The 27,826-nt window shown below is 31.7% G+C and overlaps 1 protein-coding gene across 2 annotated transcripts in view; it reads right to left on the bottom strand.

Annotated features, from left to right (window-relative positions):
- LOC142332629 (T-complex protein 11-like protein 1) overlaps positions 1-27,826 on the bottom strand; it is a 48,034-nt gene that overhangs the window by 15,890 nt on the left and 4,318 nt on the right. For both annotated transcript variants that reach the window (XM_075379184.1, XM_075379185.1), the window contains exons 4-9: positions 25,714-25,834; positions 20,297-20,410; positions 18,271-18,390; positions 10,470-10,593; positions 3,336-3,481; positions 535-719 (exon numbers count right to left, since the gene is read on the bottom strand). In XM_075379184.1, coding sequence (XP_075235299.1) covers positions 535-719; positions 3,336-3,481; positions 10,470-10,593; positions 18,271-18,390; positions 20,297-20,410; positions 25,714-25,834 — 810 coding nt within the window. The remainder of the gene's footprint in view (positions 1-534; positions 720-3,335; positions 3,482-10,469; positions 10,594-18,270; positions 18,391-20,296; positions 20,411-25,713; positions 25,835-27,826) is intronic.

The raw sequence follows: 27,826 nt of genomic DNA, 5'->3' as shown, positions 1-27,826 counted from the left end.
TGATTACTTCCACTTCCTTTCAGAGCATCTATAATTTTTACTATTTTTCGCCTCTGTTTTTTCCACCTTATTCAGATCCTTCTTATTCATTTCTTCCTTCTTTCATAATATGTTCTAGCCAGTTATGTTTTCTTATTCTCAATTGTTCTGATTAATCTTCTGTTCCTGTTAATTCTTCTATTATGTTTTTTACATTTCACTTTGTCTGTCCATTTTCTCCAGTCTCCTTTCAAATGTCTCCAACCCTTTTCTTACTCTGATACAGGAAGCTTTTTGACACCGGCTAAATTTTTTAGTCTGTTATAACTGAAAATTGTATTTATTTATTTTTTTTTAATTTATAGAACACAATTTATTAAATTTAATACTAAGTCAGTGAAGTCCACCACTAATAAAATCACTAGTATTAGCAGCTTTCTTAACATTTCAAGTAGAAATATTAATAAATAAAACATTTGTTTAAACAAAGATATGTTCATCTTAATTCAACATACTGAAAATAGTCTATTAAAAAAAAAAAAAAAAAATACATACGACAATGGTTTGGTATCCTTAAGTAAAATCACAGCATGATTTTTAATCAAATCTTTAGTAGCAACATCATTTTGTAATACACCACCAGAAGTGCTAACAGACATTAGCACAACAGCACCTGCTATTGCTAATCGATGGCAATCTTCACCAAGTTCTGTAAATCGGACTCTATCCATAAGAACAGTCTGAAAAAAAAAAGGAAGTACTAATGTAATGTACAAATAAATTAAAAATCACAGGGAATAGGAATTTAAAAAGTAGGTTTCTAGTAGGATCTGCTGCTGAAATTGCATAAATATGGAAATGTAAGACATATTGTATCTACACTTTTGAAATACATAACAGAGGGCCAAATTATTAAGAAACAAATTGTACATTATTAACTTAAGATTTAAATCTTATGCCATTTGAAACTGGTTTTAAACTCATAGTTAATCAACTATTTTAATAATAATAATAATAATAACGATTCCAATACACATAACTTAGCAAAACTTTTGCATCTTTTCTTATTCAGTTTATAACATTATGTGACTTCAGTTTTATAAAAATACTAAATAATTCATTAGAAATTAACAACCTTTCTGGTTTGTGTGTAAATAAGGAGATATTATCCACCAAATACAGACAAATAAGAAATAATGCTTACCTTACATTCAAAGTGTCACTTCATCTTCAGTAAAATTATAGTAACATAAATTTAAAAAAAATTAAGTAGCTGAGTAAAAGGATTGTTATATTAATTAAAATCTCTTCTGGACCAATGTCAGAATTTTAGTGATGTTAAAACTGAAGATAACAACAAATAAATACGAAGTGTGGCAGAAGTAACTCCCACTTAATTTAGTATTTTAATTTAAAAAACTAAATGGGTTAAAAAATCTTTTTATTATCACAAAACACATATAATGCAGTTATTTTAGACTAAGTTTTGAAAACTACGTAACTCAAATGTCAACCGTCATTGGCAATACATTGTTGAAGCGTTTCTTGGAGGCTATTCAATACCCTCTAGTATATCTTGAGAGGAATGGCAGTGATTTCTTGCTGTATGGCCATCCACTAAGTGATCTTAACTTTAGGATGATATAGAAAACCTTTTCTTTTAATTATTTTCACAGAAAGAAATCTCAAGGAGTCAAATCTGGTGACCGTGCAGATCACCCATTGTCACCTCATAAAGGAATTAGATGACCAGGAAACAAACATATCTTTCAAAACTGTGAGCAAACATTGAGAAGTGTGAGCTGTGGCTCGATCCTGTTGCAACCAAAAGTTTGTTTAATCTAGGCCACATAAAGTCTATCTCTACCTATTGATTTTAGATCACAGTAACTGTGATACCATTGCCTAAAAAAAAATTGGCCCCATATGCTAATTTGTTCTATTGCACAAACAGTAACGTGAGGACTGTGCAGTGGTTTTTGGTAAAATTTGTGAGGATTTATTTCGGCACAGTAACAAACATATTGTTTGTTTACGCTGCAAGAGATACAGAAATATCCTTCATCACTAAACAGTACAACAGCTGCAGGAGGATCTGCTGCTGAAATGCATACACAAACTTTTACGATTGATGCAGTCCCTCTCACTTAATTCTTGCCTGACTACCATTTTACAAGGATGCATTTTAAGTTCCCTGTGGCGAATTCTTCATATACTCAAATTACAAATCCCAAGTGCAACTGCATGTTTATGTGTGGAATGCGTTGAAGGTTGCTCAATGGATGGTCTTATTGCCTACACATTTTCTGGTGTAACGGTCCGAGGTCTGCTAGATGGTTTTCTTTTCAATGTTGATCCAGTTGCACAGAAATTAGAAACCCATTGCAAAATCGTTTTCTTGTCTGAAATTGTGGCGCATCAACCAGAACTGAAGCATATACAAAAGGGTCGTTGAGGTGCAATCATGGATTCATTGTTTTTGATAAACGCTTCAACAACAAAACCATGATATGCTCCTGTCCAAGCCATGGTAGCAACTAAAATGGTAAAGCCACTGTTAACTAGCAAGACTCTGTCATCTGTATATCTCCAACACATATGGCACAGTGAAGTTTTCAAATGTGCGAGGTACTTCTGCTGCACTTTGTATTATCAAAATATTTCTTAATTTGCCTGAAATCTGGTGAATATTAACCAATAATGAAGTTTTGATAAAATGTAAATGTTTAATATAAATAAATGTACATACACAAAAGAAGATAATATTTAATTTTTTCTTTGTGACAAACTGAACCAAATTTGTAGTTAAGGTTTGTCATTTATGCCAAACATCAAATTCCTCTAAAAGTACTATGTATGTTTTGATAACCAATAATGAAAGATGTTACTCATTGTAATTATTAACTATATCAAATAAATTACTGGCACTATTTGAATAACATGTTTGTAGGCATGGAAGCTGTTACTAATATCATATTAAAAAAAAAAAAAAACAATCTTAAAGTTTAAAAAAATGTTCAAACCAGTTTTAAGAAATATATAAAGTATACTAAGATAAAATATGTAAAGTAAAAAATTTATCAAAATATATTATTAAATTGAGATCAATTTGAACTAAACAATGAGTGTTATAAGAACAAATATCTTTATCTTAAATATTAAATTTTGTACAGGTTAAAAATATAAAGTGAGCACAACAGTATGGTATTCTCAGTAGTGGCAAGCAAAAAATGATTAGCAGTAGCAATGGCAATGTACTTCATAGTTCATTTGTAAAAAAAAAAATAATTTGGTTCTCTGGTAACTTATACAGCTCTAATCATAAATTATAAATGGATATGAGATAGCTGATTTACCTCTGGATAATCATAGCTGTCATTCCACTCTAAAAGACTTATAAAACATTTACCAAGAATCATATACCATTTACTGGATGGACAACCTGAAGTGTAATGTCTTAATAACCATTCTCTAGTAAACTGAAGACCATCAGTGCCATTTACTGGAAAAAAAAAAAATTATTGCAGTAAGTACATACTGATATGAATTCTCAAAAAGTAATCAAACTTTTTAAACTGTACACTATTGGGAAACTTCAACAATGTAACTGCTTCAACTAGTGAAGCACATTACCTAATTTAGAGACTCGCTGTATGTTGTATATAGGCTGCACGCTGTTTTTATGAAAGTCAATGTTTTATTATTTTGTGATTTTTGCAATAAGCGATTTGCATATGAGCAATGTATTAAGGTGAACTTTTGTGTTAAAGTTGGAAGAATGTTTGTTTTACCAAAACAAATAAATTGTTAAAACAAGTTTACAGTAATTTTTAAGTTGTATGGTTTAAACTATTTAAAAATCTTTATGAAACATTTGATGATCCATGCTTACGACGACAGTCAAAATTGTTAGAAGCCTCTCATATACACAAAGTTAATGAACTTATGCATTCCAGCTGAGTGTGGAAACCAGCAGACAAGTACAACATTGAATCACACCATGATATTCTAAACAAGAAAACTAGAAATGCTAGAAAATTACTTTGTGCTCTGCTTGATAAAGAGATCATTGAGTTGCAGTCTTTCAGAAGTTTTCAATATGGAAATAATAATAAAACATTTTTGAAAATCATTACAGGGGTGGGTCTGTAGCTATAATTTGAAACTAAATCGTCTTTACAAAAGGTAGGATAATTTTGCTAAAACCAAAACAACCACATCAATTGTCAAGGTCATGTTGACAGTTTATGTTTGCAAACTCATTACAACATTTTTGAAGAACAAAAATTCAAAACTGGGAGCATTAAAAAAATAGAGATATTTTATTTCACTGATATAGTAGGTCCTTCAATATCTAAAAGCTATTTGATGAAACAAATAAAAAATAAACAATAGCTGCTTTCCTAAAATGGCATCTGTAAAAAGCTAGCAAATATAAGAAGAAGCTCAGCGTGCATGCGCACTGACTACCAAAGCACTCTAGCAGCCACATTTGGAAACCGTACTTACTTTCTGATTGTGCCTTGTAATAATCAATAATGTGTTTTCAAACTTCTTTTACATAAAACAAATTGCTACGCTGAAAATTTGCAAAAAGGAAATAACTATTTTAATGGAACACATTTTTTAAATATATCTATAAAAAATTCTATACAACTAAGATATATAAGAATTCAACGTAGAAATTATGAAGACAAAATGTTGCTGCCATATAATCTACGTCCATATTGTCCTTTTTATTTATATGGCACCACACATTTTCTCTGTGTATTAATCAAGAATTAAAAAAATATATTTTAATTGTTGATAAAGAACTTTAGTTTAAAAAATGTTTTACTATTGTTGGGTAAAGTTAACAAAAAATAAAAGAACACACAGCTCGTATTTGCCAAAAGAAATTGGACTTTAATTAGAAAGAAAACAACTGAACTTATGTTAAATCATAACCTTAAAAAATTAAAAGAAACTATGAAATAAACATAACTTAATTCTATATAAGAAATATCAGCTGAATCAACACATGAATAATGATATTAAATGAGAAAATACATGAATATACATTTTTCAAATACACATTTTGAAAATCTACAGTTTAACTAAGCCTGAAAACAAGAGAACATAAAACAGATTATTTATAATTATATACTTAGAAAAACATAACATCAATAAACATAGTATGACTGGAAAACTATTGCATTACTGACATATGCTGTAATAATGAAAATTAGCAATGAACAAATGTCCTTAACTTAGAAAAATAAATTACAACAATTCTTATTATTGGCACTGGCCTTTCCTGATTTATGAACAACAAACTTAGCATTAAATAATTCAAACATGTAATTCTAGTTTAATGTAGAAAAAAGGCCACAATAATATTCTAGTACAAAAAGAGTTAATTACAATAATCAAATTGAAATAAATAAACATATAAATAGAGTTCCTTTACTAGTAAGCTTTCTTGAAAATATAAAATTACAAAGAAGTCCTAAAACATACTGCACATCAGGAGTAATTTGCTTTAGATTAATTTAAGAGAAGTAATATGAATACAGTTCATAAGTAGATAAGAATTAATCTCGGCGATTAACAAGTTAAATTAGATTAAATGATAGAGTTAATTGCAATAAAAACAAATTGTAATAAATAAGCACATAAAATAAGTTGCACCTTATATGTTGTACCTTATCTAAGCCACCTGCCGTGACTGCACTTAAGTGAATAAATGGTTTTTTAAACCAAACTTGAGATTGAAATGCGTAATGTACGATTAACTGAACGTTTCACAAATTTTACTGATAGCGTAACTGTTTACTATAAATAATAATGAAGGATTGAACTTGCCTGTAGCACACAAATATTAGTAAGAGACGAACTCGTGAATGAAGGTAAATGAATACATACAGTAATCCTGAGCGTAGTCTGCAGTGGTGTATCAGGAATGCAGGGGTGAGATGTGGTTTAGAGGTTGAGCAGGACGTAGCGTCTCAAAAATGTAGCAACGAGTTTGGAGAGATTCTGCATCGATGAAAATGTAATTAGCAGCTCGAGAAGATTCGGCGTCGATAGAATTGGCAGTATGTAGTGATTGAAACACTTTCCACAGAGACGTAATATAGTGAATTTGACGAATAACTTAACAAAGAAACGAGGCAAAACAAAAACATAGAGATCGGTGAAATCACGAAACACTGGCGAGTAGAACTAGAGAAAATTTCGACAGATAAATACCGCAACGTTTATAAGAGTATGAAGACGATGAAAGTATTAACATTATACGAGAGAGAGATAACATCGAAGCCTGGTCCTCCAAGGCGGGAGGACCAGGATCCGCACAACGTGAAAGTCAGGACTAGAAAGACCAAAGCTATCGTGGTGAGAGGTACGGGAAGCGAACAAAGCAATGGACAGAAGAGTGTGTGTGTGTGTGTTGACAACAAGATTAGTGTCTTAGTGTTAGTATGAGAACGATTACAGAAAACTTGTGGAATTCGGGAACGAAGACAAAACAAAAATAATTTACAAGCAAGCAGACCACTAAAGAATTACGTAAGAGTGATAAAATAATTTCTGAATACGCAAATTTGAAGAAATGACATCAGGGCAGACAAAGAGAAATAAACTTCTAGGAACTATGACAATATTGAAATTGGTGAGAATAAAAAACACTAAAGACTAATATATATATATATATATATATTAAGACTAAGCAGCAATAAATAATGCGAGATATGAAATACGTTGACACCAATATGATGATGCAATCAGCAAGTCAAACTGGAGACTGAGAGAAATGATATCGAAAACAAACCCAAACAACCTATTTAAAAATATACGTAGATAAGCCTTACAAAAATGCAAAATAAAATTACCAAGCCTGTAAACTACAAGACTCGACCATAACCTTGAATTCATTGGAATAAAACAACTTTACGCGATGGCGTAAACAACTATGTCTTTTCTAAACAATTTGGTACTGGTTCATGATGCATTATCCATGGTCTGATTCACTGTTACATTATTTTGTTTCCATAAAGCAATAATATATTAAAATTAACAAAACATATATTCATAAAACGTTTTTTGAAAAAGTATTGGTACAATCTCAAAGTTACTTTTAATTTTTATAGCTTTCAATGTTTATTGTTATATTTTTAATTTATTTTCATAAAATGTTGACGTCATTCATATTTCTTATTTACAAAACATCAGATATATGAATGTTAAGCATTTTTAAACAATTTCACCCTAAAAATAATTTTTAACAGAAATACTTAAAAATTTTATTTAATTAATTCTGAAATTTAAAACTATTTAAATTTTTTTAAATACCTACTCTTATTTTCAGTAGAATTAAAAATGTTCAGAATTATATTTCAGGACACTATATAACATTTATTGTAAAATTATTTTATGTTTGAAAATTATTCAATTATTGAATCTAACACTGGTAAGGAAAGCATAAATTACTATAAGCAACAAGTTATATTTTTTTAAATTTATTTCACATATATTCTTAGTGAAATAATTTTGAGAAGAAAAGCAGTGTGTTTCAAATTGACATTACATAGTTATTATTTTTTGACATGATTAAAAAAATACAAATTATAAAACAAAATTTCATTATATAATCTCTTAAATTAATAAAATTTTAATTTAATTTTACTTTAGCAAAACAAGTCTGTTTTTCCAACAAAAAGAAAAAAATATAAATAACATAATTTTATGGGACATTTTACAACTACAGAATTGATGCAATTTTATTGAAAGAGGTGCCAATTTTGGTTGAACACTACAGAAATCAGAAATATGTTTATTATTTCCCTACTGTACAACATTTTGAATAGTTCGAGTGAAATATTATTTTACACGCCTATCATGACAGTGAGGTACAAATCTTATACAAAACTGAAACTTTATGATATAAAACTCCAGTAAAAATTCTTAGTGCTTTGTAAAATGTTTGTGGTTAATAGACAATAGATTATAGTTCAGTCTACTCATTTTTATGAAGGTTATATATGATGACCCTAGGTCAGCCAATGCTGAAAAATACAACCAATGAATTTGTGAAGTAACACAATCATCTGGTAATCAACTTATGTCAGATGTTAAAGATTACACTGTTGCTACACCTGACGTCTGGGGTTTAAACTGAAGTTGAGGTCAGTAAGGGAAACTAGAACTAAATTTCGTTGTTGCGATCAACATCTTTGGTGATATGTTGTGTTTAATTTGCCTCGATTTATGGGACACTCATGAAATTGGCCCATAATAAGTAAAACTAGGTGCGGGGTTCATGCTTCCGCGAACTCGGTTAGCTATTTCAGAGGGATACGATGTAGGGCATTCAAGATGTCTGGGCGAGGCCTACAGTGAAGGCAAAAGCTGAGTTAATAAATCATCGATGCAAATGTCTACCGAGGCATTTATATCGGTGGCATCCCAACGAGGCCAGGCTTAATACTATGAGATGTAAAAAGTCAGAGGGCGATAGACGACTCCTGTTAAAGTTCAACAGGGCTAAGAAGAACAGGGGGTTTGCTGACCAGAACATCACTAGGCAGGTGTCTTCCCCTACAAGGTTGGGATGTTGCCACACCGGATGAATTTCCATGATGGCATGAAAATCATGCTTACAGTCTTTTCTGATTATCAAGGCATGGTTCATCAAGAATCCTCCTTAAGCACCAACTGTTAATAAAGAGTACCAACATAACTGTTCTTTGTTGACTAATAAGTGCCTTTAGATTCAAGAGATCACAAGCTGTAATAAAAAGGCGATAAGAAAATACACCCCAACAATTCTTCAGCCCATGCATTACAATTCATCCAGAGATTCTTGGCTAAACATGGGGTTGAACCAATTTCAGTAGGCTCCTTACTCACCAAACATGGGTCTCTTGAAATTTTTGGTTTTCCTAAGCTTAAAAGACATTTGAAGACAGAGAAGAGAAAAAAAATGCGACAGGAGGACTCATGCTTTCAACAATGGAAACATTGCTGGATTAAATGGTTTCATCAGAAGGGGATAAGTCATTGGACTAAACAGGTTAAGTATTTTTGTTTTTATGAGCTAAGGTCATAAATTTATTATAATTTTCATTATATAGAGTGTTTATTTTAAAACGTAACCCAATTTAAAGAAAAAGAATGTGCTATATTTGATGTGATTAATTATATATATTACATACATTTATGCACAACAATATTGAGAAAAATTTTTTTATATAAAAATGTTGAAAATGTTTACCATTTTCATCACTGCAAGCCTTAAAACCTCTTTTCCAACTTCTGTGCAACCTTTTGAAGTGTACCTCTTCCAAAATCTCGTAATTCTTGAGTTATGTTGGCTTTCAGTTCTTCAATGGCGAGTGGATTATTTTTGAATACACAACCTTTAGAAATCCCCAGCGAAAAAAATCTGCAGGAGAAAGATCGGGTGACCTAGGTGGCCATAAGCCAGTTAATATTACTCTTTCACCAAAGAAATTTCTCAAAAGGTCCATTCTTGCCGTGTGACATGTGGCCCAATGTTGTTGAAACCATGAATTTCTCTCATTTAGTTCTAAATTTGTGATAAATTGCATTACAATTTCTTGGTAGAGATCTGCATTAAGAGTGTTTTCAAAAAATACGGAGCCAATTATTCTATGCCGGGATATTGCACACCACACACAAATTTTCTCTGAGTGTAGAGGTCGTGAATGTATAAGAGGATGGTTGGAGCTCCAGTAGTGACACACTGATTATACCATAGACAAAAGTGGAATCTAGCAGCATAATCAACTGGGTATATAATTCATGTGATTCATGAACTCGGTATGGCTTTAAGTTAAGTAATTCAATAGTTTAAAGGCACTATACACAGATATTCCTTTTTGTGCACAAGTTTTTATAATGATTTGTTAGGTGAGTTTAAAATGCTAACCCTAACTTCTTTCAATGTTTCATCATTAAGTACTGAATTTTTCCAGCTATGTCTATAATTGCAAACTAGTCCATCTATATTTCTTTATCAAATGATGAACTGAAGATTTATTTGGTACATTCTTACCTGGGAACTGCAATTGAAAAGCTTCTTGGCACAAACAAAAAGAAAAAAATTAGTTGTTAAATAGTTTTCCATAATAAAAACTTCCATGTTCAAAACCATTTCTTCTTAATAAAAAACACAAATAACAAAAAATAACTAACTGTTCACAAAAAAAATAAATAAATAAAATTATTTCAGCTGATTATTAAACAACAATAGCAATGCTGTCAACATCTTCATCCGAAATTATTGTATTAACTTTTCTTAAAACTATTTTGCTCAGGCTGCATTTTAAAACAAACACCCAGTGTAGTGTATGAGTTGTATAAGTGTGTAATTGTGTGTGTATGTATGTGTGTATTTTTAGTCAAATGACAATAAAATGTGACCTCAGCTTTAAAATTTTTCATTATCTTAAAAAAAGTTTAAAAAAATAAACTGATGATGATATTACCTTTTTGTAATTCAAGAAATTGTTTAAATTTTGATTTTTCATATTCAACACTTTTAACAATAATGTCTGTTCGAAACATTGATATTGTAAAATTTGCCATATCAAGTTTCATCAAATCCAGCACCTAGAAATTAAGGGGGAAAAATTAGTATTATAAATAAGAAAACTCTTCTATTACACAATAGTTTTATAAATGCAATAATGAAACGTGTATCAATAAATAAATATACGTATAATACTCCTGGTAATTTTAAGTGTGTATCTACACTGTCTACATTTTTACAACATATAAAAATTTAGATTTAGTTTTCTTTAATCATAGTACTAGAAACTACTTCAGTAGCTTATAGAATGGTTTTTTATACTTGCACAAATATATAAAAGCTGAATACTTTTAAGTAAAAACTAAAACAAATTCAAACATGTACTGTAAAGCTCAATCAAAAACATTCCTGCTCGTTTAGTTATGTCTAAAAGATTGGGTAAATTTTGTTACTTTAGGCAAAGCAAAGGCAGGATTTTAATAGCTTATGTTATATGATATAAAAAAAATAATTAAAAATTAACTAATCATTAAATAAATAAATATTACAAATATCTATATATTCAATATTATTTTGTAATAATCATATTAATATAACTGAAAATAATACTTTTATTAATCTATAAAAACATCTGATCTTTTTAGTCAAAATTCAAGGTATGTGTGTCTAACTTTTCAACAATACAATGGATTGAACAACAATGACTGTATTGATTAACCTATTCTGTTTCTGGATATATACTTAAATTCTACTTCTACTCTTTTTTATGAGTATAGTACCTATTTATGCACTGCTACTACTGGGTGGGCCATTGGACTATATAAAACCGGTCTCACCTGCCTGACAGTATCTTCTGACACGTACTGTGTCAGAAGATAGTATGTCTGTTGCACATGCATATTAGTTGAAGGTCACTGACTCACTCATAAGCCTTCAGTCTTCCCCTCCCATTCAGTGAATCCATAGTATTTGGGCATCATGGTGTATTCAATTGAGCAGCGTGTTTTCATTGTGGAGGAATACACTCACACAACTTCAATAAATTTGGTTTGTGAAAGGTTTCAAGGGATGCACCCTAGAAGTAACGTTCCTGCAAAATGAACAAAATTTCTGCAAAATTTAGCCCTCTTCCTCTCACCGAATTTTCCTGCATCAAGGGTCCCATGGTAACACTGTGTTTTTTATGTGTCAGAGTTTATTATCTGCTGTAAAGCAGTCCAGTCATCTTGCCACATACTTTGAAGCGTATGTTTAATGGAACTGATGAAATCTGTAGTTGTAACTTGAGTGAAGAAAGACAGTTGGCTACATGCATCTTTAGCAGCAGAATCTGCACATTTGTTACTCAGGATTCTCACATTGCTTGAGATCCAGAAATTCACCTCTGTTGTACACAGGTGAATTTCTACTGGATAAATCATCACAGATGATTTAATTCAGCGATTGTATTACATATTTTGGTGATAATGGGACGTCTAAAATACAATTTTTCTAAAGGCTGGAGAGCACTAAACAAATCACTATAGATAAGGATGTGATGATATTTTTATCTAATGATATTCAAGGCCATTTTGATTAAGTTAAGTTAATTTTTTAATACATATGGTAAGGTCGTAATTAAAATTAATGGGGGTCAAGTCTCCATGGAAGATATGTAGATGAGATAGGATGGGAAAATAGATGAGGGTTAAAATGTAGAAGGTACATTAATCATCGGGTACAGACCACCCATCGGTGCTGTATTATGTGAATGGTCTTCATATCATTGGAAATGAGGGTTTGCAAGGACTGCTTTAAGAACGGGGTGATTTGGTTGTCCTTTAAGATGGGTAGAGTAATGTGATAATAGCTGATCTTGCCTACCCCAAAGTGATGGCTCACTGCAATCAACAAGTTTGCTTGTGATAGGGCTTGATCTAAACACACCACTGGCAAGATGAAGAGAAGAGTGCTGTGCAGCATCCAACATCTTAATCACTGTATGACACGTTGAAGAGTAGATGATACAACCATATCTATTCGGGATTGGACTAAACAACAGTAAAAATGTAATATCATGATTGACCACGTCCCCACTTGCTGTTGCTATGGACTCGTAGTATGAGGTGCGACAATAAAGTAATGAGACTGATTTTTCTTTGCAAGATGTGGCAACCCTGCAGCTTGCGTAAGCACACCATCTTTGACCTTGGTCTATAAGCTACTTCTAGTCCAAGCGGCACATTGATGCAACTCCTCAGTCGTGAGTTGTGCTGTAATAAGTGTAATAAGTGAACATGTGTTTGTGTCTCTCATCACAGAAATGAAACCGCAAAATATTGCGCTACGGTATGCCATTTCTTTTTGCGTTAAATTGGGTGAAAATGCGACGACAACTTATGGTAAGCTTCAGAAGGCTTTTGGAGAGGAGGTTATGTCAAGAGCTCAAGTTTTTCGGTGGCATAAAATTTTTAGTGAAGGCAGAACGAATGTTGAAGATGAAGACCACAGTGGACGACCATCAATCTCACGGACAGATGTCAACTTGATCAGGGTGCGTGAAATCGTACGATCTGATCGAAGATTATCCGTGAAAATTATTGCAGAAGAACTCAACATCAATCGAGAAACGGTTCGTCTAATATTAACTGAAGATCTTGGTATGAGAAAGATTTGTGCAAAAATGGTCCCCAAAAATCTCACACAACAGCGAGAAACACGGAAAAATGTGGCAGCCGATCTGTTAGAGCAAACGGAAATCAATCCAGATTTGTTGAGCCGTGTTATAACTGGTGATGAAGGTTGGTTTTTTCAGTACGATCCAGAGACAAAACACCAAAGTTCGCAATGGTGCTCAAAGGGATCACACAGACCAAAAAAAGCTCACATATCAAAGTCAAAAGTGAAATGCATGCTTGTGTGCTTCTTCGATTCCAAGGGAATTGTTCATAAAGAGCGGGTGCCTCCTGGACAAACAGTTAACCAATATTTCTACAAAGAAATTTTAGAAAGACTTCATAAACGAGTTCTTCGTGTCCGTGCCAACATTGCTGATAATTGGATTCTGCATCACGATAATGCGCCATCACATACTGCTCTGTCAGTACAGCAATTTTTAACCTCAAAACAAATTTCAGTACTACCACAGCCACCTTATTCACCAGATATCGCTCCGACTTTTTTCTATTTCCAAGAGTCAAAATGGTGGTCAACCCCATTTTCAAACAACCACAAGATGTCCAAAAAGCTGTGACGAGGGTCTTGGAGGATATTACAGAAGATCAGTTCCAGATATGTTACCATCAATGACAGAAGCGCTGGAATAAGTGTGTGCAATCAGAGGGGAACTACTTTGAAGGAGACAACACTAAACATAACTAAAACGGTAAGCAACATTTTTTTTCACATCAGTCTCATTACTTTATTGTCGCACCTCGTATATCTAGAATTTTTAATCAACTCAACTTTAACTGTTTAATGTGCTTGACCCACGTAAGACAACTGTCGAAAAGTATACCTAGAAATTCAATGTCAGGAGATACAGCAAATGGTTCTTCATTGAGCAGGATGTGGAGTGAAATTGTCTTGTAGACGAGAAAAGACTTCACATTTTGTTTTCTTTGGTGAGAACATGAAGCCACTGATTTTAGACCAAGTTTCAATGCGAGATATAGTATTCTGTGGTAGTCTTTCGGCTGTGGCTGTTGAACGAGTTAAGGTATATATAGCAAAATAATAAAAAAACAGAGAACATGAAACAGATGGTTGCACACATTTAGTAATCCTGTATAGTAAACAAGGTGGCACTTAATACAATTCCTTTAGGCACTTCATGCTCCAAGATGTTGCTACTTGATGTAGAATCTTCAACACGAACATGGAATGAACTGTCATTTAGGAAACCCCTAATAAAGGCACCAAAAGCAATGATAATTGATTTATGATTACTGCTTTGTAAGTTGTCACAAACAGACCAATTAATATGAGGGAGTAAACTTGGTGAGCATAAGGAAAGTTCAATGTTGGATAAAGTACCAGTTGATGACGACATAAATGTGCATGATCAGTCAGTCATTCAGTAGACAGAGCTCCAAGTCCTGTCTCACTCTGTTTATGATATTTCCTTGAGGGGAACAGATTGTTAAGTCCCATGAAATATGGTGGGCGTTAAAAGTCTACTACTATTAATGATGGAGATGGTATTTGGATGAGGAGATTTTGTATACCTAAAGTATCAAAAGGAGAACTTGTTGGGAAAAATTTTCTTTGTTGTACAGTAATTGTTTTAGATACTCTCTTTTTTTTCTGTTTAGCCTCCAGAACTACCATAAGGTTTAACCTCAGAGGATGAATGAGGATGAGATGTATGAATGTAAATGAAGTGTAGTCTTGTACAGTCTTAGGTTGACCATTCCTGAAATGTGTGGTTATAACTGAACCCAACCACCAAAGAACACCAGTATTTGTGATCTAGTATTCAAATCCGTATAAAAGTAACTGCCTTTACTAGGATTTGAACCTTATAACTCTCGACTTTGAAATCAGCTGATTTGCAATGATGAGTTAACCACTAGACCAGCCCGATGGGTTGTACAATGATGAGCTTAAGGAAGGAATAAACATCTCTGAATGGACTGAGAATTAAAAAATATGAAAAGAGTTATAAAAAACTTCTTATTTGTTATGATAAGTATCTTAAATTGTTTAGGATAACTACTTAGAAAAATGGCTTAAATAATATGATATTAAAATAAAATTGAATATTAAATTTTAAATGGTTACTTTCTTGGTAAATAAAGTGGTTAATTAATTTTCCTTAAAACCTTTTTATTATATAAAAAAATAATACCTCAAATTTCAATAATTCTGGGCTACTTGTTTAAAATATTTTTTTAAAAGTTAAGAAATTTATCCTTCTAGCACATTAAAAAATACTGCCACTTGTTAGCATTTTGCCAAGGATACTGAGAGACTGCATATGCAAAAGTGATTGTATTACAATAAGTAAAATAACAAAGACAAAATCAATAACTAACTTTATACAAGAATTATTTGCTTCTAATATTAAGAAAAGGAACCATCTCACACTACTATAAATGAATTATGTTACCTAGTCCACACTGTTCACAATGAACTTACCCATACAGAACCATATGAAACCACAGACAAGAACAATATAACAAAACGGAATACTCTGAAATGAAGCACTCTTCACTCATACACATGACTGTTACCAGACTCATTTCAAGTACTCTTGTACATTATCCTCATATTTATCGCACACTGAACTCAATGTTCAGTGGTCCCTCAGCAGTATTTATAGCTACAGGCCTAGCTATAATGCTGTCTTGTCTCACAATAACAGCAGTCAACCTACCCTTTTGTTTGCTCAATCATAATGATTTCTATTGTAGAAATTATTATTAATCTTTTTATAAAGAATTTGTTTATTGTTACTGCTTTTGGATTTTTCTTTTTCAATCTCTTTGTCAATTTAAATTCTTTATTTTCTCTCTCTTTCTTATTCTGGCACTTCTATTATAAGAAGTTTCTCTGCTCTGTACAATATTAATGAATAGAAATGTTAAAATACATACATAAGTGAGAAGCAGGAGAAAGAAAATTTTATACAGTTGGGTTTCATAAAACCAATTTATATGGGTTATGGACAACGATGAGTTTCACAGAGGAATGCTGATTGAATAAATAAAGAAGCTATAATAATATTAATCATGATTTCTACACATAAAAATAAAACTAGATAAAAATAAAATATTCTAAAGAATAACTAAGTCTGAAAACATTTAATACCATTTTTTAAAAAAATAAAAAAATAAATATACATAATTAATGTGTAATATAAGAAAAAAAATTTAGATTTAAACAAAAGACAGACAAACGACAAAATACAACGAAGAGGGTGTTTACGGATGAAGAAAAGAAAGCAAGATCTGAACGGATGAAGAAATACTGGGCAGCTCGAAAGAGTAAAATAACACGCTTTTCTCAGAAAAGATCCAACTAAAATTGACTTAAGTGGTCCCATGTTGGCCGTAAAAGCATAATAATAATAATAATAATAATAAGAAAAAAACAATAATAACTAAATGTAAAGAAAAACAAAATCTCTTCAAGACATAATAATGTAATTTATATTTTAACCATTTTCTTAATCAGGTAAAATCTATTTCTGTTTGAGAATATAATTGAAAAAAGATACAGGGTGCTGTTGTAATGTGTAGTTGATAAAGCATTACTAAAAATAAATCATCTACCCATTACAGAAAATGTAGCTTTTACTGGACAAGGTTAATCATCACTGGTTTCCAATCACCACATGATGTCTTGGCTTAAAGTTTTGGTAATATTTAGTTACTGAACAACAGATCTGTATGAAGGAATACCTAAGAAGGATGCTGAATGTTACGATGATGGAAGACTGGCAGGAGGCCTGGAATGCATCCAGTAAAGGAGCTTCGACCAGGTGGCTTATTCCGAGGGTAGAGTCCTTGGTGCAGAGGGGGCGTAGGGAGGTGTCTTACTTCTTCATGCAATTCCTCTCCAGCCAAGGGGAATTTGGCTCATACATCTACAGGTTTAAGATAAGAACCATTTCCGATTGCATATATTGTGGAAGGGAAGGTACACCTGAACATGTGTTTTGCGAGTGTGAGATGGACTGCTTTCAGAATTCTGTTTGACTATATAAATTTAAACCCAGCTAACATCGTGGCATATATGCTCAGTGGGAGGAGGTGTCAGCAATAGTGACAAACTTCCTTAAGGCAAAGGAAGCAGGAGGCCATGAGATAGAGTGCTGACTTTGTTTCAGATTGCGATGCAAAGTCCATGCTTGCGTGGATGGATGGCGATGATGATGAAACAAAGAGACTCTAGATCCCCCGAGCTCAAAGGCACCTCCCAAAGCTGAGTAATGCTTAAGTGCAGGTCTGGCCCCTGAGGGGGGTAGTTGGTGAGATAGAGGTTTGGTCAGTAGGGCACAGGCACTTATACGCATCTTAATAAAATCTTGTGAAATCTGTTAACGAGCCCGAAAAGTAGTGCGTAAATGGCATTCCTCCCCTCACCAGGAAAAAAAGGTTTATAGAATTACTGTGCAACACCCAATTTATTTCAATCTTGGCTAATGCTTTTTGAGGATATTCTCTACATCCTTAATTCTTAAGTTAATTAAAACCTTCACATGGTTTATCAATTACTCCTATTAGAACTAATAAAAAAAAAATCATGTCAGTACAGCGATATTGTAAATAGTAAAACAAATTAATAGATAATTTTTATTCAGGGATGGATCTAGGGGTGGAAGTACCTTTTATGGATTTAAAAAAAAAAAATTAATAGAAATTTTTATAATGGTTTTTCTAAAGATATACCTAATAAGCTAATACCTATCCATGAGTAAAATTTGTATTACTTTCAACCTCCATAATATATAGTACTATTCTAACTAATACACAGTTACCATATTGAATGTTATTATTGTTCTTAAAACTATTCCTTAGAAATAAAACAAAATACGTACTAATGTAAATAGGAAATAAAAAGTTGTTAAAACCTAAGTTTTAATATTTCAGAACTTAAGCAGGAATTGAAACATTGAAAGAATAATATAAACTGGTTTCGTCATATTTTAATCTAATAACTGCAACCACTTTCCTTTGATGTATATTCTAATAAATGGGAAAGGAAAACGAAGAATAAATAAAAAAATTATAATAATATATTACAGAAGACAAAAAGTAGAGAAATTATGTTACCTCAAGAATTTTTCTGAAAACGTTAACTGTATCAGTTTCTTTTGCTAATTCTCTGACATTTTCATCTCTTACTGGAGCACAAAGTTTAGCCATCATGGATATAACAAAATTTGCATAATACTGTAAAAGAAACATAAGTAAATAATTAATTAAACTCACTACTTTGTAAAAAACTAATAATATTCAAGTAACTAAGGCAAAAAAGTTCACTCCTTAATGCAAGAAGTGAGACAAAGATCCACACATTTTCTCACTTTTTCCCAAGTTACTTTTCATTATAAAATATCTATTTTTTTTTTTACACAAATGATTGATCTGATGCCCTATGAATATGGGCCTACAATCTGATTCTACAGATAATAGGAGTCTAACTTCAATATTGGGCAATGCTAAAAAATATTTCTCCCTAACAAATCTGGTTTTTTAAAAATATCATCATAAAAAGAATGAGTAACAAAAACCAAAACATGTCCAGAAATTTGTTGCCATTCCTAACATGGGCATCAGATGCATTGATTAGAGTAAGAATGTTTGTAAACAGTAAAGTCAATGGTAAATAAAACGTAATGGATATTTGACAAAGACATTTTAAATTGAATACAAATGTGATGATTTTGCAGATTGATTTTCAGTGATAAGCGTTGAAATTATAATATTATATAAATTACATTAAATTACAATATATCTATTGTTGGTTACTGTGTTAATAATATTTAATATTATATGAAATATAAACCACCAAAACACAGCAATTAGATAAGTATTAGATTTCAGTACTGGACAGCGAAGTTAGATGTTTGCTTATAATATCATTAAAAATTTCACAGTAGAAAGCATTATAATCTCTGAAACAATAATAAAATCATTAAAGAATATGTTTTAATATATTAAATATACAATTTCATACCAACTGGCCAACAGGAGGGATGTCATATTGGACTCCATATCTATTGGCAGAATGATATCAAAAGGACTAGGCAGGATTTAAAATACAAAATCTCCAGGACCAAATTGTAGAAGTAGGGTACTCTGCAATGCCCTCAACGAGGATATCTGAGGAGATGGCTCCAAAATTGTTACAAAAAGTTTGGTAGGTGTCTTTGACAGGGCTCCTGTATTGAGTTGCACAGAGGCTCTTTCTTAGAAACCGCAAGACAAACCACAAGCAAGGTAAGAGCCTTGGCTTGGACAGCGTGCCTTGGAAGGTAGTCGAGCTTGTTGTAAAACTCACTCCTTGATGCAAGGTTAATACATTCAACTATGCCATCACATGGGAATGGTTCCCAGACTCCTGGAAGTTCACCTGGCTTGTACTCCTCAGGAAGGAGGAGGGCAAGGCAGCAAGCCGGAATCCTTTAGGCTGATCTGCTTGCTCAATTACCTGAGTAAGCTTTTTGAGAGGGTACTGGTTAACAGGCTTAACCAAGAGCTGGAGGCAACTAGTTAGCAACCTCCAATTTGGCTTCCGTAAAGGCATGTCAACTGCAGATACCATATCTAGAGTCATGACCGACGTCTGTGAGGCCAGATTGAGCTCAAGGCATACATGTTTGATGTATGATCAAACATGTATGCTTTGGTGGTGATCCTGTTTGATGTACACAAACACATTTAACAGTGTACTGTGGGGCAGGATATTCCAAGCACTGAAGAGTTATGGCGTCAATCCATACCTAAAGAGGATAATCCAGGCATCCCAAATTATAGAGGGAGAGGGGTTTTAGTGGGTAGGCCCACAAGAAAGAGTCCCACACTACTATGGGGTATGAGACCACATGGTCCCTATAAAGGGTTTCCTCCTCTGACAGAAAAAAAATTAAGTTTTGATAGTATATATATATATATATATATATATATATATATATATATATAATATCAATTAAAAATGATAATTTACATTAATTTTCTCAAGCTACTGAATAATTCAAAATTTACTTACAAGGAATATATACATAAATAAATAAAACAAACAAATACATTTGTGGATTAAGAATAAAACAATAAAAAAAAAAATTAAAATACTAACCTGGAAGTCAAGAGTGTTGCTATTAACTTGTTGTTTGATCAATTCTGTATCTAAAACCTCTTCAATTTCTTCTTTTAATCTCGAATGTTGAGCAAGAAGGCATGCAAAAAGATTCTAAAAATAAAGAGTTTAAAATAGATAAATATGAGAACTATAAAATAAATAAAGAGCTAAAAATATTGTTTAATGATTGGTTTTAATTTGGCAAGTCCATAAAAATAAATCTCTACTTTAACTCTTGATAAACAGAACTTTTTTTGTACTTAACTATGCATTTTAAAAATTACAAAAATATACACTTATTTTCAGTTAAAAGGATGGAGAAAAGGATGTGAACAAAAGACAAAAAACTTCCATGGAAAGCCTCTCGCGGAGACAGGAGCCTCCATCAATTTTTTGGAAGGAATATAGTTGCTTCATATAAATGTGGAAGAACAGTACAGAAATTGTCCTTGTCTACAGTTGTTTCACTATGATATAGTGTGAAGTAAAAATTAATTTCTAATTAAAAAGAGAATTTTCCAAGTTTTAATCAAAACTTTTCTTTTCTATGTAACTCTTTTTCCAGTACTTTGTTATGCTTATCGTATTAGTATTATTAAAAATTGTGTGAAAAAAAATTCTTGTCTATTGCAAACTAAAAGCCAGCAATTACTTTAAAATGGCTGCCATATTGAAATTCCCCCTCTATGAATAAGACCTTGCTGATGGTGAGGAGGCTTGAGTGCTCAGTGATACAGAGTAGCTGGACCGAAGATGCAACCATATTGGAGAGGTATCTGTTGAGAGCCAGACTACGGAATAATAATTCCTGAAAGAGGGCAGCAGCTCTTTCAGTAGTTGTTAAGGGCGTAGGTCAGGACAACTTAAATGACCATATCAACATCACTCAATCCTCTAAATACTGCACAGCTGAAAGCAATTGAAAACTATAGCTGTTTTTTTTCCAAGAAAATATAGCTCTCTGCATTTTTATATAACAAAGATGGAGGCGCCTTCCTTGGTAAAATATTCGAGAGATAAACTAGTCCCTCATTCGGATCTCCAGATGGGTATTACTAAGGAAGGGGTCATCAGAAAATTAAAAAATAACATTCTACGAGTTGGAGCGTGGAATGTTAGAAGTCGAAAAAAGGTTGGTAGGTTAGAAAATTTAAAGAGGGAAATGGATAGGATAAATGTAGATATAGTAGGAATTAGCAAGGTTCGGTGGGAAGAGGAAAACGACTTTTGGTCAGGTGATTTTAGAATAATTAAATCAGCATCAAATAAAGGGGCAGAGTAGGTTTTGTAATGAACAAGAAGACACGGAAGAGAGTAGAGTATTTCAAAAAGCTTAGTGATAGAATGATTGTAATCAGGATAAAATCAAAAAGCCAACAATGATTGTTAATGTCTATATACCTACAAGTGCCTACGGATGATGATGAGGTAGAATGTGTATATGAAGAAATTGACAAAGTAATTAAACAAATAAAAGTGGATGAAAATGTAATAATAGTTGGAGATTGGAATGCAAAAATTGGAAAAGACAAGGAAGGAAATATTGTGGGTGAATATGGGCTGGGCAAAAGGAATGAAAGAGGATACTGACTTATGAGTTCTGCACGAAGTATAATTTAGTAATTGCACACACACAGTTTAAAAATCATAATAGAAGAATATACACATGGAAAAAGCCTGGTGATTCTGCAAAGTATCATATAGATTATATCATGGTTACACAAAGATCTAGAAATCAACTCCTCGACTGCAAAGCATATCCTGGAGCAGACATTGATAGTGACCATAATTTAGTGTTAATGAAATGTAGATTGGGATTTAAAAAATTGAAGAGACGGTGTCAGATGAATGGTGAAATTTAGAGAAGCTTGAGGAAGAGGCCGTAAAGATTTTTGAGAAGGGACATTGCAATAGGTCTGAGTAAAAACAATAAGGTAAAAAATATAGAAGAAGAATGGGAGAATGTTAAAAAGGAAATTCTTAAGTCACCAGAAGCAAACTTAGGTGGAACAGAGAGAACTGGTAGAAAACCTTGGATATCAAGAGGATACATTGCAGCTGATGGATGAATGTAGAAAAGTATAAGATTGCTAGTGATAAAGAAGGTAAAAGGAACTATTGAAAATTAAGAAATACTATAAACAGGAAGTGCAAATTAGCAAAAAAGACTGGATTTAAGAAAAGAGTTCAGAAGTGGAAAGAGAAATGATCATTGGTAAAATAGTTGGAGCATGCAGTAAAGTTAAAGAGAATTTTGTGGTACATAAAATCAAATCTAATAAGTATTAAATAAAGATGGTACACCAATTTATAATACGAAAGAAAAGGTTGATAGGTAGGTGGAATATATTGAAGAGTTGTACAGAGGAAATGAATTAGAAATTGGTAAATTACAAAAGTCGAAGAGGATGAAAAGGGAGATACAATACTGAAATGTGAATTTAATAGAGCATTAAAAGAATTGAATGACAGAAAGGGTCCTGGGGTAAATGGGATACCTGCAGAATTACTGTGCAGTGCAGGTGAGGAAGCAATAGATAGATTATACAAACTAGTGTGTAATATTTACGAAAAAGGGGAAGTTCCGTCAGAATCAAAAAGAGTGTTATTGCCACGATACTAAAGAAAGCAGGAGCAGATAAATGAGAAGAATACAGAAGAACTATTAGCTTAACTATTCATGCATCAAAAATCTTAACTAGAATTATGTACAAAAGAATTGAGAGGAGAGTGGAAGAAATATTAGGAGAAAACCAATTTGGTTTCAGGAACAGTATAGGGACAAGAGAAGCAATTTTATCGCTCATATTTATAGCAGAAGGAAGATTAAAGAAAAACAAACAAACATACATGGGATTTATGACTTAGAAAAGGCATATGATATCATAGACTGGAATAAAATATTCAGCATTTTAAAAAATTTAGGGTCAAGAATAGAGATAGAAGAACAATTGTTAACATTTACCAAAATGCAACAGTGATAATCGAAGATAAAAAAGAAGCCGTAATAAAAATGGAAGTCCGACAAGGATGTTCCTTACCACTGTTACTTCTTAATCTTTACATAGCAGTTAATGATGTTAAACAACAATCTAGATATGGAGTAACAATGCAAGGTTAAAATATAAAGATTCGCTGATTATAGAGTAATTCTAGCTGAGAGTAATAAAGACTTAGAAGAAATAATGAATGTCATGGACAAAGTCCTATACAAGAACTACCACATGAAAATAAACAAGAACAAAATGAAAGTAATGAAATGAAATAGAAATAATGTAGATGGACCACTGAATATAAAAATAGAAAGTGATAAGATTATGAAGGTAGAATAAGAATTTTTCTATTTGGGAAGTAGAATTACTAAGATGGATGAAGCAGGAGCTACAAAATGCTGAACAGCACAGACAAAACGAACTTTCAGCCAGAAATATAATTTACTTAAGTCAAAAATCAATTTAAACATCAGGAAAACATCTTTGAAAGTATATGTTTGGAGCGTACCTTTATATGGAAGTGAAACTTAGATGATTGGAGTACCCGAGAAGAAAAGATTAGAAGCTTCTAAAATGTGGTACTCTATAGGAGAATGTTAAAAATCAGATAGGTGGATAAAGTGACAAATGAGGATGTATTGCGGCAAATTGATGAAGAAAAAAGCATTTGGAGAAATATAGTTAAAAAGACGAGATAGTCTATAGGCACATATTAAGGCATCCTGGAATAGTTGCTTTGATACTGGAGGAACAGGTAAATGGAAACATTATGCAGGCAGGTAACAATTGGAATAAGTAAAACAAATCGTTAGAGATGTAGGGAGTATATGAAATGAAACACTGGCACTAGATAGGGAATCTTGGAGAGCTGCATCAAACCAGTCAAATGACTGAAGACAAAAAAAATATATTGAAATTGTCAATCAGTAATTTTTTAAATATTTAAAAAATCATTTTTTTATAAAATCTAGTAACACTTTCCCAGGCTTTGATTTAATATTTTACTTTTAATTTAATATTTTAATGTTTTACAAAAAACAGTTTCATGTTATCAATGTTGGGTCAAATAGTAAGAGGCTCCTTCTCGAATATTAAAATATTAGTAAAATACGATTAAAAATATGATGATAATGATAGGAATAAATTTGAGAGTAAAATAAACATATATTATAGGAACGTTTTATTAACGCAAATAACAAAGTCATCTCAAAATTTACGATGGGTTAAATCTTATTAAATATATTAACTCTTCTTAGAAGTAACAGTACCTGGTCTAATACATTCTTGTCATTTCCTAAGATGTGCCACATGTCCCTCGGCAAATTAAATTTGCAATATAAGGCTGCATAACATATGGAATCCACAAGGATGTGGTGCAGTCAAGCGACAGTCGCATTGGAGACACAGTAGTGCGCTCTCCACTGCCATCAGGTATCTGTGAGTAGCTCTGGTATGTCCTAATTGAAAATGACACAGGACTACTTCCTCTTGGTGAATTTTCCTGTATGATCAGTCCCATGGTAACACTATATCTTTGATTGTCTAAGTTTATTATCCTGTGTAGCAGTCAAATTACATCCGCTGTAGCAAATTCAAAGTATAGGAGCACTTTTTATGAATAATTTTCTACAATCCCATATATTTTCTTTTTTTTCAAATACATTGAAAGTGAAAAAGTATCAAAAAAAAGAATAAGGTTGATTTAAAACCTTGAATATGATATAAAACTCAATTTTTTAAATTAAATAGTTTATTTCGTTTGGTTAAATAATGAGATGTATTTTATTAATATGAACTATGTTTACTATGTCAAAGTAAAAAGCTTATCTTTCAGAAGTAAGATATTACTTAAGTTCTTTTGAATGCCAGCATCCATGGAATGATTGGTAGAATGTCAGCCTTTCATCCAGAAGTTCTGAGTTTGAATCCCTGTTAGGCATGGCATTTTTACATGCTACAAAACTGCCATTTCATCCCATCTTCAGAAGAAATCGTAACAGTGATCCCAGAGGCTTAAAAAAAGTTCTTTTGAATGATAATACTGCTTTTGAAAGATAACCTCTTTACTTTGTAACAGTAAACAAAATTATTATTAAATAAAAAATCTCATGTGTTCAAAATATCCCCAAGAATAATTCATTAACAGACCAATAAAGTGAGATACCATTTAAATCACCAAATAAGAATTAGTAGGACCAACATACATACATCTATATTAGATGAAAAAAATCATGAAAAAAATGAAATAAAAAGTCATTTAAGCATGTTAACCCATAGAAATAGAGCTTTTAAGCTGATAATAAATTATTATAAGTATCAAAAAATAATCAAGTAATATGATTATTAATGAAATATATGTGATACTGTAATAATTTAAGTAATGTAGCGGTGAAGTCTTTCCACTTATCTTATATTACTAACCTGTTTAATATCCTCCAACAAAACAAGTGCTTGAGAATGATCTGGTGGATCTTCCATTAACTGTTCTCTTAAAAGATCCCAAAATGCATTATGAATAGTTTCCTTTACACGACTATGAATGCTAAAACAATAAGAAAAGAAAAGAGTAAAGAAAATATTAGTTTATGATTACTGTAACAGCAAAATGACATTAGTTAACCTGTTTAATGCCAAGAAAAGATAAGATTATTAGAGAGCATTTACAAACTGTCTGGTACGATGAGGAGATGAGAGTATGATGACTCATCACACCTTATCACATGGGGGACGAAAGAGAGATAGCATATCACATTGTTTCTAAAAGACTTCCTGAGCATATTTTACTTATCTTTAATTTTACCTTTTACACAGAAAAGATAAAAAATTAATCCAGATAAATTACTTCTATCTTTCATCTAAAAGAGTCTGTGTTTGAATTCAGATCATGCTTTTCATGGTACCAGAAACTCCTGTAGTTTTCATGGCATCCAACAGAAAATTTCAGTGATAGAAACACATTTTTTTGGGTCAGTACAATAATTTTGTTAAATGACTAAAAACTTCATTATTAAAACTTGTAAAGAATTTTATTGTTAAAACTTAACAGAAAAATGTTATGAATTTGTAAAAATTAAAACAAGCTGATTTTAGTACAATAAATATTCAAAAATTCCACCATTGAAATTGATGCATTTTTCAACTCATTACTTAAGGAGCAATTTTTTTTATTTAAAAATTGTCTTACTTCATTTGTGAAAATTTGTTGATGATCCATCAAGTTGATAGTACATTTCAATTTAATTAGCCAATGAGAAATTTTCAAGCACTGCAAGAAATTCATTGTTTAAAAATTCATTATAGTTTCTCCCTGTGACATGTTATTCTAGTCTAATTTTATATTTTTTTGTTTGTTTTTATTCTTTGTTTTGTTTTAAATTTATTTTTCTTGTTATTTTTCAGACTATGATTTTAGCTGTACATTTTTGTGGTATTTTGTTTTTGTTATTAGTTGTAAGTTTTGGTTTTTGTTTTTAAATATTGTCGTATCTTAATGTGTTTTAGTTTTTTTTTTGTTATTTTGGCTGTCTGTTTACTTTTTAGTTTTTTTAAGATGTAGTTTTTTGTTATCTGTTATTCCTTTTTTTCTCTTATTTATTTACTCTGAGTGCTGATAACACAAGCATTTTTTGCAAAAAAAAAGTTATTCTAATATGAAAGGGCCTATTAATTGGCTTTGTCATGCTACACCAAACATAAATTTGATTCAACTACAGCATGTGAGTTTTCTTCTGACCACTGGTATTGTGAATTGCATGTGTTGTTTATGCGGCTACAGGTAAAAGTAACTCATTTGAAAATATTATGAACAGAATTAAGTGGTAATTATTGTTAACCTGTTGACAAAACCGCAATCGTCTGGCATAGTCACAGAGTTGAAGGTACTGAACTTTCTGAACATGAAAAGGATGCAATCTGTGTGCATGTAATGTCCTCCATACTGTAATCTGAAATTCATATCAACATATTCGACAAAACTGAAGAGTTTTCTGTTAAAATGTAATTACAATTTTTTAAATTCAGATTCAATCAGAAAAGTGTAGGTACAGTTTGGAGTACAAAACACCACTTAAATTGATTTTTCTTAAAATAATTAACACAATCAAAATTATGTCAAAAATAACTAAACTGCCTAACACATATTTTTAACATGTAACCATAATTTAATGACAACAATGAGTGGCATTAAAATTAATTTTTTAGCATATAATCAGTGTTGCCAAACTGTTTTTCAAAGGTCTAAATTTATTGTACTAAAAACAGCTGCTTTTAATTTTTACATATTCATAATGCTTTTCTGTTAAGTTTTTCCATTTTGTTTTTAATAATAAAAATTGATTTATTTTTGGGTTTTAATAAACTTTATTACATCATTTTGTCAGAATTAAATTCTCTATAAGTTTTGATAATAAAATTTATAAATTTAATACTCATTTAACAAAGTTATCGTACTTCAAATGTAAAAAAAAGGAGTACTTTTGTCATCAAATTTTTCTGTGTTACATTGCAGTCCAGAACGTAAATGAAATGTATTAGA

The sequence above is a fragment of the Lycorma delicatula genome, chromosome 11 (assembly GCF_047948215.1).
Source record: "Lycorma delicatula isolate Av1 chromosome 11, ASM4794821v1, whole genome shotgun sequence".
Taxonomy (NCBI): domain Eukaryota; kingdom Metazoa; phylum Arthropoda; class Insecta; order Hemiptera; family Fulgoridae; genus Lycorma; species Lycorma delicatula.
The sequence above is the reverse complement of the archived record's forward strand: the minus strand, read 5'-3'. Positions and strand labels throughout refer to the sequence as shown.